The sequence below is a fragment of the Trachemys scripta genome, chromosome 22 (genome assembly GCF_013100865.1).
Source record: "Trachemys scripta elegans isolate TJP31775 chromosome 22, CAS_Tse_1.0, whole genome shotgun sequence".
Taxonomy (NCBI): domain Eukaryota; kingdom Metazoa; phylum Chordata; order Testudines; family Emydidae; genus Trachemys; species Trachemys scripta.
Genome location: NC_048319.1, coordinates 11,486,824 through 11,502,503, shown reverse-complemented (window position 1 = coordinate 11,502,503; position 15,680 = coordinate 11,486,824). Strand labels below are relative to the sequence as shown.

General features: G+C 44.4%; 1 protein-coding gene across 1 annotated transcript in view; it reads right to left on the bottom strand.

Moving 5' to 3' along the window:
- The window catches only part of REXO1 (RNA exonuclease 1 homolog), a 62,430-nt gene that overhangs the window by 13,352 nt on the left and 33,398 nt on the right, over positions 1–15,680 (bottom strand). The window contains exons 8-11 of the mRNA XM_034755083.1: positions 14,006–14,119; positions 11,812–11,949; positions 8,548–8,661; positions 6,761–6,834 (exon numbers count right to left, since the gene is read on the bottom strand). Coding sequence (XP_034610974.1) covers positions 6,761–6,834; positions 8,548–8,661; positions 11,812–11,949; positions 14,006–14,119 — 440 coding nt within the window. The remainder of the gene's footprint in view (positions 1–6,760; positions 6,835–8,547; positions 8,662–11,811; positions 11,950–14,005; positions 14,120–15,680) is intronic.

Here is a 15,680-nt window from a genome sequence, read left to right as displayed (position 1 = left end):
CCCCAAAAGCCGGACATGTCCGGGAAAATCCGGACGTATGGTAACCCTAGACACTATCTCTGCCCGTCCTGGCTAATAGTCATTGATGCACCTATCCTCCAGGAACTTATCTAGTTCTTTTTTTAACCCTGTTATAGTCTTGGCCTTCACAACATCCTCTGGCAAGGAGTTCCACAGGTTGACTGTGCGTTGTGTGAAAAAATACTTCATTTTGTTTGAACCTGCTGCCTGTTAATTTCATTGGTGACCCCTAGTTCTGGTGAACTGGTGACCCCTAGTTCTTGTGTTATGAGAAGGAGTAAATAACACTTCCTTATTTACTTTCTCCACACCAGTCATGATTTTATAAACCTCTGTCATATCCCCCCTTAGTTGTCTCTTTTCCAAGATGAAAAGTCCCAGCCTCATTAATCTCTCCTCATACGGAAGCCATTCCATACCCCTAATCATTTTTGTTGCCCTTTTCTGAACCTTTTCCAACTCCAATATATCTTTTTGAGATAGGGCGACCACATCTGCATGCAGTATTCAAGATATGGGCATACCATGGATTTATATAGAGGCAATATGATATTTTCTGTCTTGTTATCTATCCCTTTCTTAATGATTCCCAGCATTCTGTTCTCTTTTTTGACTGTCGCCGCACATTGACTGGATGTTTTCAGAGAACTACCCACAATGACTCCAAGATCTCTTTCTTGAGTGGGAACAACTAATTTAGACCCCATCATTTTATACGAATAGTTGGGATTATCGTTTCTAATGTGCATTACTTTGCATTTATCAACATTGAATTTCATCTGCCATTTTGTTGCCCAGTCACCCAGTTTTGTGAGATTCTTTTGTAGCTCTTCACAGTCTGCCTGGGACTTAACTATCTTGAGTAGTTTTGTATCATCTGCAAGCAAATTTTGCCACCTCACTTTTTAACCCTTTTTCCATATTTATGAATATGTTGAATAGGACTGGTCCAAGTACAGACTCCTGGAGGACACCATTATTTACCTCTCTCCATTCTGAAAACTGACCATTTATTCCTACCCTTTGTTTCCTATCTTTTAACCAGTTACCAATCCATGAGAAGACCTTCCCTCTTATCCCATGACAGCTTACGTTGCTTAAGAGCCTTTGGTGAAGAACCTCATCAAAGGCTGTCTGAAAATCTAAGTACACTATATCCACTGGATCCTCCTTGTCTACATGCTTGTTGACCCCCTCAAAGAATTGGTGAGGCATGATTTCCATTTACAAAAACCATGTTGACTCTTCACCAACAAATTCTGTTCATCTATGTGTCTAACAAATTTGTTCTTTACTGTAATTTCAACCAGTTTGCCCAGTACTGAAGTCAGGCTTACTGGCCTGTAATTGCCAGGATTGCCTCTGGAGCCCTTTTTAAAAATTGGCATCACATTATCTATCCTTCAGTCATTTGGTACAGAATCATAGAATGTCAGGTTTGGAAGGGACCTCAGGCGGTCATCTAGTCCAACCCCCTGCTCAAAGCAGGACCAATCAGAAGCTGATTTAAATGATAGGTTACAAACTACAGTTAGTAGTTCTGCAATTTCACATTTGAGTTCCTTCAGAACTCTTGGGTAAAAACCCTCTGGTCCTGGTGATTTATTACTGTTTAATTTATCAATTTGTTCCAAAACCTCCTCTAATGACACCTCAATCTGGGACAGTTCCTCAGATTTGTCACCTAAAAAGAATGGCCCAGGTTTGGGAATCTCCCTCACATCCTCAGCCGTGGAGGCTGATGCAAAGAATTCATTTAGTTTCTCTGCAATGTCCTTATCGTCCTTGAGTGCTCCTTTAGCATCTCAATCGTCCAGTGGCCCCACTGGTTGTTTAGCAGGCTTCCTGCTTCTGATGTACTTAAAAAAATGTGCTATTACTTCGAGTCTTTGGCTAGCTGTTCTTCAAATTCTTTTTTGGCCTTCCTACTTACATTTTTACACTTCATTTGCCAGAGTTTATGCTCCTCGCTATTTTCCTCACTAGGATTTAACTTCCACTTTTTAAAGGATGCCTTTTTGCCTCTCACTGCTTCTTTTACTTTGTTGTTTAGCCACGGTGGCACTTTTTTGGTTGTCTACGTTTTTTAATTTGGGGGATACATTTAAGTTGAACCTCTATTATGCTGTCTTTAAAAAGTTTCCATGCAGCTTGCAGGAATTTCACTTTTGGCGCTGCACCTTTTAATGTCTATTTAACTAACTTCCTCATTTTTGTGTAGTCCCCGTTTCTGAAATTAAATACTACAGTGTTGGGCTGCTGTGGAGTTTTCCCCCGCCACAGAGATGCTAACTTTAATTATATTATGTTCACTATTACCAAGTCGTCGAGCTATATTCACCCCTTGGACCAGATTCTGTGCTGCACTTAGGACTAAATCAAGAATTGCCTCTCCTCGTGTGGGTTCCAGACTAGCTGCTCCAAGACCAGTCATTTAAGGTGTCAAGAAACTTTATCTCTGCATCCTGTCCTGAGGTGACATGTATCCAGTCAACATGGGGAGTTTTTATAGCCTCTCTAATCTCCCTGAGCATTTCACAGTCACTATCACCATCCTGGTCAGGTGGTCGGTAATATATCCCTACTGCTATATTCTTATTATTAGAGCATGGAATTATTATCCATAGGGATTCTATGGTACAGTTTAGCTTCATTTAAGATTTTTACTTCATTTGATTCTATGCTTTCTTTCACATATAGTGCCACTCCCCCACCAGCACGACCTGTTCTGTTCTTCCGATATATTTTGAACCCTGGTATTACTGTGTCCCACTGATTGTCCTCATTCCACCAAGTTTCTGTGATGCCTATTATATCAATATCCTCATTTAATACGAGGCACTCTAGTTCACCTATATTATCTAGACGTCTAGCATTTGTATATAAGCACTTTAAAAACTTGTCACTTTTTAGCTGTCTGCCATTACATGATGTAATTGAATGGGCCTCTTTTTTATTTGACTGTTTCTTATCAGATCCTACCCATTTTAGCATTTTCCATCCTCTCCTCCTTACTAGGACATAGAGAATCTCCATTAATATATCCTCCCCTAAAGGATGCCTCTGTCTGAACCATGTGCTCCTCCTGTCGGCTTTCCTCTAGCCTCCAGTTTAAAACCTTTTTAATTTTAGTGCCAGCAATCTGGTTCCATTTTGGTTTAGGTGGAGCCCATCCTTCCTGTATAGGCTCTCCCTTTCCCAAAAGTTTCCCCAGTTCCTAATAAATCTAAACCCCTCCTCCCTACTCCATTGTCTCATCCACGCATTGAGACCCTGCAGTTCTGCCTGTCTAAGTGACCCTGTGCATAGAACTGGAAGCATTTCAGAAAATGCTACCATGGAGGTCCTGGACTTCAATCTCTTATGTAGCAGCCTAAATTTGGCCTCCAGGACCTCTCTCCTATCCTTCCCTATGTCATTGGTACGTACAAGTACCATGACCACCGGTCCCTCCCCAGCACTGCACATAAAGTCTACCTAGATGTCTTGAGAGATCCGCAACCTTTGCACCAGGCAGGCACGTCACCATGAGGCTCTCCTGGTCATTGCAAACCCAGCTATTTATGATTGAATCCCCCCATAACTATTTCCTGTCTCTTCCTAATAACTGGAGTTCCCTGCCCCGGAGAGGTACCCTCAGTGCGAGAGGATACCATGACATAATCTGGAAGGATGATCCCAACTATGGGATCGTTTCCCTCTGCTCCAGTTGGATGGTCTCCTTTCCTTTTATCCTCTTCAACAGCAGAGGCTGTCAGACCAGGGGTGGGACTGTTCTACTGCATCCTGGAAAGTCTTATCTATGTTCTTTCCATTCTCAGTTGGCTTCTGTAATTTACTAAGCTCTGCCTGGCTACCATCCTCAACTCTCCAGCTACATGCCCACAACCAACATAGCTGCCTGAATACCTCATCTCCTCCATACACCAACGCACCTCACTTGTCTCCGGCTCCTCCTTGTCCCATAAGGAAATACATTACATCTGGCACTAGGTTTGGTGACTGGGTACAGAGAGTTAGAAGTCAAGGTGGCTGCATAGATGAAGAGATTCAAAGGCAGTAGGCTAATCAAAGCAGATGTTTAAAAGGTACCCAATAAAGGCAGAGAGAGTTGCATATTTGCATAAACAAGTGATTACTGCAAATCAGACATGCCCACAGTGCAGGAAACTGCATGACTGGGAATGAACTATGCTGTGCATCAGTGACTGTACAGCAGCCCTGCGTTGCCAAAATTTCTCCTCAGTATCTGTTTCTTCAAAGCCAAAACTATTCCTGTGTACAACAGCTCAACCATTTCCATGCAGTCAATGGCCAGACCTGCCAGCACTGCATCTGTGCACACATATCAGGTTTCTTTTGCTAAGAAATGGGAGGAGGCAGATACTTACAAAGACTGGTCATTGGGTATCAAGTGGGTTTTTCCTCCCTCAACTAGGGCTGCAATATGACTGGGGTCAGTAAAATAACCTAACAGATATTCTGGGACCACAGATAGCTAATGGCTGTCTGACTGTGTCACTTGGGAGTTTACTGCTCCATGCTCTCTTACCTCCAGTGTTTAGATGGTGAGGAGAACCAGCCCTCAACAGTTACTGTGAAGTACAGCAGTTCCAGATGCACATTTCTAGGAAAGCTAAAGTCATCTGTGCAGCTACAGTCTGCCATCTGCTGTTAGATTTGCTAATTGCAATGCAGCTCAGGGCCTGTGCATCTCAAGTACGTTTGGCAGGAAAAGATGTAGAAATTTCGCTAGGGCGACGAACAGCCAAATATCCCATTCATAGTGCCTTGGCTACAGCTATTTGTTGTTTACAATGCCTGCCTTCAGGGCTGCTGAGATGAGCTCTCTTCCCTCTCCTTCCAAACACGCACATTCTACTTTCCCTCATCACACGCCTGCTGGGGGATCACGGATACTGGCTCTGCCGTCAAGGGATGCTGTGAAAACTCACCCACTTTGATAGAAAACAGAAAAGAGATGATTGTTGTGTAGCAATAGTACAATAACAACCAGGAGATGGCGGTTGCAGAAGGATGCCTCAACCCCAGAGAGCCCTACAGCAAGCTTCATGGAATAAGAGGCTATTGGGGAGACTGAATATTTCTTGAAAGGCTGTGAATTTTTATGGCTTAAGATGGCCTCAGACAGCAGTACAGAAGCCTTCAGGGAAGTCATGTTTCTATAACTTCTTGTCAAGGTCTTCTGACTTAGTTGGATGATTTAGTTGGGGTTGGTCCTGCTTTGAGCAGGGGGTTGGACTAGATGACCTGCTAAGGTCCGTTCCAACCCTGATATTCTGATTCTATGACTTCCCCGCATTGTATTTTTCCTTAGAACACCATCAGATATAAGCGATGATTAAAAAACATTGTCTCTTTTCTACTATGTGAGTAATAATAAATTAGAAAGAGCAAAAGCCTAGTAAATCTAGTCTCTGCCCTGAGGGCCAGGGCAGGACAATTCTGTACAGTACACACCCCTGAAGCCTTTTCTGTTTTGCAAAACCTTGAGTTTGACAGCTGCCCTCGTACTACCTGGCATCAAATATGGTTGTCTTTTGTTTGTTTGTCCTTTGCAAGCGCCAGAGTCAGGTTAACAGGATGTACAGACCTCTCCAGTCATTACTTCATCATTGCTGCTGGGCCAGCCAGGGGCCTCAAAAACAGGGCGGGAGAAAATGAGCTCTCTTGCTACAGATTTTTAAGACATGGGGCATATCAGACACTTTGAAGTTGATTAAATTTGGGGCCCAAAAAAACTCGATAAGCTCCTTCTGTGTTCCCTCTTGCTTTGTTCTACATCATGTTTCTTTGTCTGGAAAGAAAATATCTAGCAACAAGATAGTACAGAGAAGTCAGTGAAGCAAATGGGACAGGGGCGCTCGCTTTAGACAGTCATTCGTTCCCAAGACTGGTCCTATGCCAGGGCTAGGATTCCAGTTATAAGTTGCACATAGAAAGAGAGGCACCTTTTACCAACTAAGCATTTGGGAGCAACACTCCGCTCCCTGGAGCAAGAGACCAGAGCTCGATTCCTGAGCTGGTGTCTTACCCACTTGGATTTCAGGTGCTAGAATCACTTTCAGTTGCTGTGCTCCCAAGATTTGAGCAGCATTTATGGGTTCCAAAGGGACTCTCCCATCCAGTACTTTCCCAGAAGGGGAGGGGGAGCGTTGAGGACTGATATGGAGGAGGACAGAACAAGCCAGGGTAATGAAAGTGCCTTGTAGAGGGAAGAAAACCCCATACTCCCCACCCCCAAACCAAGAGTGGCTTTTATAGGCGTGTGAGGAAGGGAAGGCCAAGGGAAAATCTGAGAGAGAGAGAGAGAGAGAGAGAGAGAGAGATATACACACTAGTTCTGAGACTGCTTTGTGCCACGTAGCTGTTTCCAAGCATCAGTAATAGCAGTGATTGTACTTGTAGCTCGAGTGCACCAACCTTCTCGGCCTCCCTTTTACTATAGCTCTAACACCCCCTAAAGGCAGACCAGATCTTAACTCCTTGAGGGTGTCATGCATGATGGCTTGCCTGGAATCATTCAGCCAAATTCCAGGCAGAAACCCCTCTCTCGCCACATGATTTTTTTAAAGAACATTTCCAACCTTTTAATAACTGAATATGTTGAATATATACTCGCTTTTCCCAAAGAAACCGGTGAGTCTTTTGAAAGCGCACACAAGACAGTAAGCGACAGATCATCAGGGTCACGGAGAGGAAAAAAAGCACAACTTACTTTGGCCACCTGGCATCCTGGTGAACCCACAGCTCCTGAACAGCAGCTGTAGTGTGTTTCCCAGCCCCCCGGCACTGAAATGGCAAGAGACGAGAGTCAGACATCGGAGATAGCAAGGAACCCTGTTAGCTCAAGGGTACATCTACACAGCCGCCAGGAGGTGTAACTCCCGATTTGGGGAGGCGGACACATGCTAGATCTGCTTGAGCTAGTGCCTAAAAAGAAAGGTGTGGCCACAGTGGCACGGGCGGCAGCTCGAGGTAGCCACCTGAGTACAATCCCACACGACTCCCTGGGCACGTGCTTGGATGTCTACCCCGAGGGGCTGCCGTGGCCACGCTGCTATTTTTAGGCACTAGCTGGAGCCGAACTAGAGCGTGCGTGTCTACCTGAGCTGGGCATTAGGCCTCCCGGCTGCTGTGTAGACGCGACGCAACGCAACGCTTTCAGGATCACTTGCTAAAATTTCTAGAGCAGTTAAAGGAAAAGACTGAGGAGTAAAGTCCCCAAACCTAGAGGGTTCAAGTGTTCCCCCACCAGCCAGTCCGAACCAAGTTCAGCAGCAGGGGGCCAGAGCGCCAGGTATGCTTTGCAGCTTTGTTGTGGATCTGGTTAGCAAACAGGCATGGATAACAAAGGCTCTGTGTGCAAAGGGATATTTTGAAAGCTACAGCAAAGATTCAAATTAGGAAGGCCTCTCTCTGGGAAAGAATTCAACTGAAAACACTGTGCTCTTTGGGGCAATGACCTGTATTGTTCACATAGCACCTTATAACAAAGGACCCCGACTGGGGTCTCAGGAAGCTACTGTAATAACAGTAAGACTGATTCAGTAGATACAATTAATCCATCGGGGACCAGCATTATTTCTTAATAGGTCTTGTTTTCACCCGTCAGTTCTCCTTCCAACAGTTACTCATTCTAGAGATATAACTATTTCGAGACCTGGCCAGTGCATCCTTCTGCTCTACACTGCCCCCCACCTGCCTTCTAGAAAGGAAATTAGCTAAAAGGCAGAATCCCACGCACAATAATGAGCCGCTTGTCGATCCAGCGAGTCAGCTCTGCCCCTACCAGTACAGTACATGCCTTTGCACTGACTCCAAACAGATTAAAATCATTTTTAGAGTTGGCCTGACTATTTTGAAAGCCCAGAAGCCATTATCCTAAAAGTTTTTCCTAACGTCTTACCTAAATCTCCCTTGCTGCAATTTAAGCCCGCTGGTGGCGGCGAAGGAAAACAATTTATCACCCTCCTCTTTATAACAACCTGTTACATACTTGAAGACTGTTATCAAGTTCCCCCACAAACTCAATTTTTTCAATCTTTCCTCGTAGATCATGATTTCTAGACCTTTAATCACTGTTCTTGCTCTCCTCTGGACTTTCTCCAATTTGTCCACATCTTTGCCAAAGTGTGGTGCCCAGAACTGGACCCAGTACTCCAGCTGAGGCCCTATCAGTGCTGAGTAGAATGGAAGAAGTACTTCTTTAAATTAAATCTTTGCTACAGCTGCAACATTACATTTCATGGATCACACCACCGCCTGCTAACATTGTGTTTTGCCAAGTCCACTCTTTTGTAATGTGTTGCGCCACCAAGTGGCAAAATTACATACTGATAATTTGCAGCTACAGCGCACAACTTTGGTGAAACCCACAGAAAAAAAAATGACAAAGCACAAAAACAAATTGGCTTTTGTAGTGATTCAAGTTTAATAACAGATCCGATGTTAAATGGCAAAGTGCCGCTAATGTTTTGCTGACACCTTCATCAGAGACCTTACCTCGCTGCTTGCGTAGCCTTCCCCAGTGATGGAGACACTCCTCTTTGCGAATGCAGTTTCCAGATGCTGAGACCATGTATTCAGTACCACAGCGGCAGCAAACCCTGCATGAAGCTTTAAAACAAGGGGAGTTAACTCACTGGAAAGTCTACATTTCAGCCAGTTTAAACAGGGCAATCAGTAAGTTAAACTTGTTCCTATTTCCAATGTCAAAAAGAAACAAGAGAGACCTTTGCCTAGTGTTTAGAGCAGGAAAGACTGGGAATGAGGATGCTAGAACTCATATGCCCCATTAAAGACGCAGGAGGTGACCTTGTGAAATTCAGTCTCTAGAGCTCAGTTTGCCCATTTATAAAATGGGTATAGTGCCGCTTACGTACCAATTTAGAGATGTTAATGAGGCTTAATGTTTGTTAATTGCTTTGCACTCTCAGTTCTGGCCTAGTACACACACAGCCTGTGTATTTTGAGATAGCTATACAACCACAATAACTTAGGAAATACCCTGAATATGGAAATACAGGGTTAGAAACTACTATATATATACACATACACACACCATGGCTAAGCCAACTTTGCAGCTGAAACGTTAACCGATTTTCCTGAACCTTGCCTGCTGGAATTCTCAACCTTAACACTGCATTAATGTTTAGGTTTTGCATTTATTTTCCCTGATTTCACAAAATGTAAACATGAAAAATGTCGCTTTAGTGCCGTGGCCTGTGTTCAGATGGCCATAAGCATTTATGGGCACCCAAAACCAAAGCGCGTGCCAAACACTCCAAGCCACTTTAGAAACTGCATAGCACAAAGATGGAGAAAGGTCGTAACAGCACATGTGACCATCATGATTCTGAAGTTCCTAAAACTTTATAAATATTGAACCAATTTTCTTCAAACTCAGCTTGCATTCTTCCCTTATTGCAAACTGTTAAACAAGCCTTGTTTGAATCTTCTAAGTAACAGGCATTTGAAAGCACAAAGTCTCCAATTAGAATATACAGGGAAAAATTAGTATTTCTCCCACCCTGGTCTCATCAGTCAAAAGGGGGTCAAACTTATTAAAAAAAAGTAATCTTGGGCTGAGACTAAGTATTGTAAGTTTCAGCTCAAGAGGAATTTGAAAAAGTTAAAAACAACTAAAAAGGGGGTGGAGGAGAGAAAAAGTTTAGAATGGAAACTGGAACACAGTCTTCACTGTTGCATTTCCTACTAAAAATGCTGTAACACTTTTGCAGGCATAGGGAAATGCAGCTCCCTCTGGGGTGAAACATGACACTAACAGCACACCACAAACTAACACCAGAATAGAACTTCACAGGGTATTTAGGATAAGCAAAACATGAATTTCACCATTTGGAACTTGTCCCAAATCCCTGGAATATTACTACTCCTGCTCTTTCCAAAAATGTACCATAGGATCGTTAATGACAACAAGTGATAAAACAATCAGTTTTGTGCATCACCTGAAAGGAAGAATGCCCAAAAACAGAGTGCTGGGTGATTTTCTGTTGTGCTTTCTGCATTGTTCACTATTAAAAGATTACAAGGGAGATTCCAAAACCAAAAAGTTGATAGCAGGACCTCTAACCTCAATACAATAATTCCTTGCATTCTAGTCTGAACAATTTTCCCAAAAGCATAGTATCATTTTAGCTAACAGGTCTGTACAGCCTACGTGTCCTACTTATCTACTTTATATTTTCACTCAATAAGGTTGTAATAACATAATGATGTATGTTTCCAATGGCTTAAGTTACTGACAGCATCAAAATCAAAGCTCCCAATACACTTGCAAGAAGCTGCAGACACACACTAGGTACTATGAACTCTGGACTACGTGAGGGTAGGTGACTGGTCAGCTCAGAAGACAAAGCATTTAATAAATACAGTACCTGACAGCATTAAAGCCAACAAACTTCAATGCAGGATGCAACAGTATTCACAGTACAAAAGTGGATGCAAGGTGTTAAATGGATGAATACTTAACACGCTTTAGCCAGCTATCCCTCCATAACCAAATGACCGACTCCGCTGAACAAGATACCTCAAGTCCCATTTTTGCTCTTATAAATTCTGATAATGCATTTATATTTTTCACTTTGGCCTGACATTTTACTCAATCTATAGGACTCTGGTCTCCTCTTAGTTTAAAAAGAAGAAGTTGAAGTCCTCCGAATGAACACCATTTTTCAGAAAAGCGGATCCACTGCTTATTAAAGGGCCTTTAAAATGATGTGTATTGGCACCCAAGTGTCAGATTTGAAAACTGCACTATTCTAAATCATGCTGCAGTGTTACTGGGGACCCAATCAGACACCTCCTGCTGTTTATTAAACCACCATAGCAGTTCATGGGAGCTACAGCTGTTTGAGTCCTAGAGTATGTCTCCCTCAATTCCCTTGGACATGAACTTGGTTTTCAATGCCCACATGGAAACCCCTTAGGCAGCTCCATGAAAGGTTCTTTGTGAAACAATTTTGTCATTTGCCTTCCTCAGGCATGGCCTGCAAGCTCTGGGATATTTTGAATTCCAACCAGAGACGCTCGCTATTTCTGGAGTGTGAAGTAGACTGGTAGCTCAGGGGACCTACGGGACGAGAGGAAGGCCAAGTGGAAACTCAATTAAAACGTGCTCCACCCTAAAGCTGAGGTCTAGATACTTGTTCCCCAAAACACAGAACCTTTGCTGCCCTCAGGATTGACAAAACACCAGCCAAAGCTGGATGTCAAATCAGACACTGACATATGCTAACCCCTGAGGAGCGAATAATTTTTTTTAATGTTTTTAGGTTTATAACCCAGTAGTGCTCCACGACGCAGTGGAGAACAAGTGACTGCAATCCTGGCCATCTCCTCTGAGGACATGTGAGTCAATGGGCCTAGGAAGGGATACCAAAAGATTCTTGCCGCTGGCAGCAGCTAGAACCACCATACAAGGCATATGAAGCTGTGGTGAGGCCAAAGGGCACACACCCTATAGTGAAAATAGCTTTCGAGGACATGAAGCCTTAGAAACCTCTGGTTCATCAGAATGATAGGGAGTCATTTACAGCCACCCTCATGTTCAGTCTGAAGGGGCAGCCTGCAGAGACACTGGGTCCCAGCATATGAAGTTCTATCCTGATGAAAGCGAATGACCACATGCTGGGATCTGCAGTGTCCTCAGGCTGCACCTTCAAGGGTGGCTGCAGGTGGCATGGGGCATACAGGCTGTACATTGGATAAGAAACCTTGCTGACCACAATAGCCAGCGGAGCTTACAGTCTGTCGTTTTCTTCTCTTCCACAGTGAAAACGACAGCACGGCCGGCTTTCTCTGGATGTGGCATTGGGTAACCATTTTCCTTCAACTGCTCTTCTGTCAGGAGATATTCCTTCAGTCTTCTGTACAAAGCAGCTCCTAGGTACCAAAGGAAATGCTGATGTCACAACACTGAAGCAGCAGGAATACCAATCATTTTCTACGCAGCAGCCGTGCTACTCATCACATCTCACATAGAGAGTCCCATTGTCTCAAACCTGCTTCTACATCTTCTATTCAGTATTTAAACAATTCTAAGTCAAGGGAAATAGACTCCAAGGCAACATTGGGCACGTGCATATATGACCTGATTTGTAGAGTCGTTCAGCAACCAATTTTAGGCACCTATGTCTCAAAATTTTGGCCTAGAACTGTTAAAACATTCCAAAATGGAATTCCTCTGAAGGGTCAGACCTCAGAACATCTCAGTGGCTAGATTGTACACTTGGGAGCTTGATACATTATTTCAATCTTTAAAACGTTTTCACCATGGTTAAGTGTGTCAAGCGACATGCCTTCCATACCTTGGGAGACTACTCACAGCCATCTAAGATCTTGCTCTCAGGAGTTTTTTCCTTATATTCAGCCTAGGTTTTCTTTTTGTTAATTTTGTTCCATTATGCCTAGTTATAATGCCTTGCACCACACTCAGTAACTCCCTCTACACTATGTGTTTACACCCTTCAAATACTTGAGGACTGGTGTGTTTCCTTTTGATGTTCATAGAATCATAGAAGATTCGGGTTGGAAGAGACCTCAGGAGGTCATCGAGTCCAACCCCCTGCTCAAAGCAGGACCAACCCCAACTAAATCATCCCAGCCAGGGCTTCGTCAAGCCACGCCTTAAAAACGTCTGAGGATGGAGATTCCACCACCTCCCTAGAGAACCCATTCCAGTGCTTCACCACCCTCCTAGTGAAATAGCTTTTCCTAATAGCCAACCTAGACCTCCCCCACTGCAACTTGAGACCATTGCTCCTTGTTCTGTCATCTGCCACCACTGAGAACAGCCAAGCTCCATCCTCTTTGGAACCCCCCTTCAGGTAGTTGAAGGCTGCTATCAAATCCCCCTTCATTCTTCTCTTCTGCAGACTAAACAAGCCCAGTTCCCTCAGCCTCTCCTCATAAGTCATGTGTCCCAGCCCCCTAATCATTTCTGTTGCCCTCCACTGGACTCTCCAATTTGTCCACATCCTTTCTGGAGTGGGGGGCCCAAAACTGGACACAATACTCCAGATGTGGCCTCACCAGTGCCGAGTAGAGGGGAATAATCACTTCCCTCGATCTGCTGGCAATGCTCCTACTAATGTAGCCCAATATGCCGTTAGCCTTCTTGGCAAAGAGGACGCTCTGTTGCTTACCTGAGCTACACAGATCCATTTAAGCTTTCCTCATATGTCAATCCCTCCAGCCCCTTAGTAGTTTTGTGGCTCTTCTCTGATCTCCCCAACAGCCTGTCTACTGCACATCTCTTGGCAACTGAGATGTGCACAACCGATTCGACCCAACAACGATAATGCCGGTGGCACAATCCTTTGCATACAATTGGACCCTTTAGTACAATGTTGGTAAACCATTTGAAAGAGATCCCCTACAGAACATATGGAGGCATATTAACACTTAATACAGACAATCTCCCCTTACGGTGATGGACCCAAAATAACCACATGCAAAGCACACCTTCTGGGGCAGGAAGGCAAAAGCAACCCCCAGTGCTGGAAATGGCAAGTCAGTGATATGGAGCATCCAAAAGGCATCTGCAAATCCAAACACATCAAACGAGTTTTCTGACCACCTGTTGATGTTACATCAAAACCATATGGGCAGGATTAATGAACTCACCTCAAAGGTACGACCCAGAAGAGGGAGGGCAGCTAGAGTGCACATCTGCCAGAGGTGGACTCCTTTTTCCTCAAGGGCTAGGGGTGGATGCCAAACATGCCACTGGAGTGAACGAGCCTGCAGCTCTTATATAGACTTCAGCACCCAGTATAGGTTTTGCACCGTTCGGTAAGTGGTAACGTGCAAAGCTTTGACCCGATGAAGAAGTCACATTGCTTCATGGAACAGCAAGATGCCGCCCTTCCCTTTTCCAGCTATGTTATACTCTCTCCGCTGACTTACAAGATATGGAACTAGAGAAAAAGGGACTTACCTGTCAAGTCCTCCGCTCGCAAGTTCCCTGACTGGTTTAGCGTAAAGCTCGTCTTAGCAGCGAGTTTCCCTCCTAGCACAGCTTCGTGGGACACCACCTTCCTGTTACTGGTCTCTGCCGTGAAAGGGGAGAAGAGAAACAGGAACAATAAAGGATCAAATCCGCAGCTGCCACCTTTTGACAGTAGAGTCTTTATTCCAGGGGTTTGGGGCACAACACACAGAGGAAAGCTGGGGTACAGACAGGTTGGGTAGCTGGAAAAAGGATGGTTCGGTTTACTCTCTTGGAATTTCTACTTCAGGAGCTGGAATGTGTTTGATGCTTTCAGGGCTGGCCTGTTCATTGGAATACTCCTATCTGTCACAGGAAAACTGCTGCCAACACTGTCAGCCTACTGTGGTTTTCCCAGGAGCAGCCAGGATATCTGTACAATTCTACAGTATACTCCTGGTAGCCGCATGCTCGCTGCTCTATACCATGCAATCCTGTGCGATAGGATAGCACAATCTTGTTTGCATGCAGGGGACATTGCAGCCATGCTGCAGGCTTTATTTCAGCCATAGGAACCATGACCTCTTCTGCTGCACAGCATTCCCATTTGGCGGAAACACGCCACGAGTAAAAGTGGGCAATGCGGAGAAGAGAACCCACTACAGCAGCTGTGTAGCTAGGAAAACGAGGCTGTTTCCTGGAAAAGCTCCCGAGCAGGGAGGAGAGGAAGAATTCATCTCTGCAGCATTTCTGCCAAAAGACACCCCCCACCTCCTTTACTGACAAACGACATCGCCATGGCCCACCAAGAGGGCCAAAGCCACTCCACAGCATGCAGCTCCACCACCAAGTCCCTGCTGACCAGACTTCCACACCAAGGGCTTGTCTACACTTACCAGGGGATCCACGAGCGGCGATCAATGCATCGGTGGTCGATTTAGCGGGTCTAGTGAAGACCCACTAAATCAATAACAGATCACTGTCCCGTCAACTCCTGTACTCCACCAGATCGAGAAGAGTAGGGGGAGTCGACGGGAGACATTGTGTAGTGTGGACCCCGCGGTAAGTAGATCTAAGCTATGTTGATTTGAGTTACGCTATTCACGTAACTCAAATTGCGAAGCTTAGATCGAATTTCCCCTGTAGTGTAGACAAGGCCTGAATCTTTCACCCTTCTTAAAAAAAGAACCTCACCGCCTGGGAATATGTGCAACACATTAGATAATGGTTCACAGGTGCTTTTTACTAATCATTAGCTGGCAGCTCTCCAAAAGGACAGCCTCCCAAAGTTCAGCCTGGCTGACTAATGGCTGTGAAAGTAATGGGGGGGGGAGTGAAGGGAGGGGGCTGAGATCAGAAATTTTTTTCACAAGAACAGCACAAATTGATTGTTTAATGTACCCTCTCGAGAGCCAATAATGAAATGTCTTAACCCTCTTCTTTTCTCTCTTGAAGCTTAATGCGTGTAACAGATTTCTGTGGTGATGGACGAGTCTCTCACTTTGAAGGCACCATGTGAAAGTTACTCCATTAGCAGGATTTTTCATTTTAAAGAACTTGTGCTTAAAAAAAAAACCCCATCCTCGTGGCATTATCTCCATTTAGGTATAGACAGCCAACAAAGCATTGCAGGATTTTCCTCTTGAGGAGATCTATTAAAGTTTGCAAGGCTATAACGCTAACT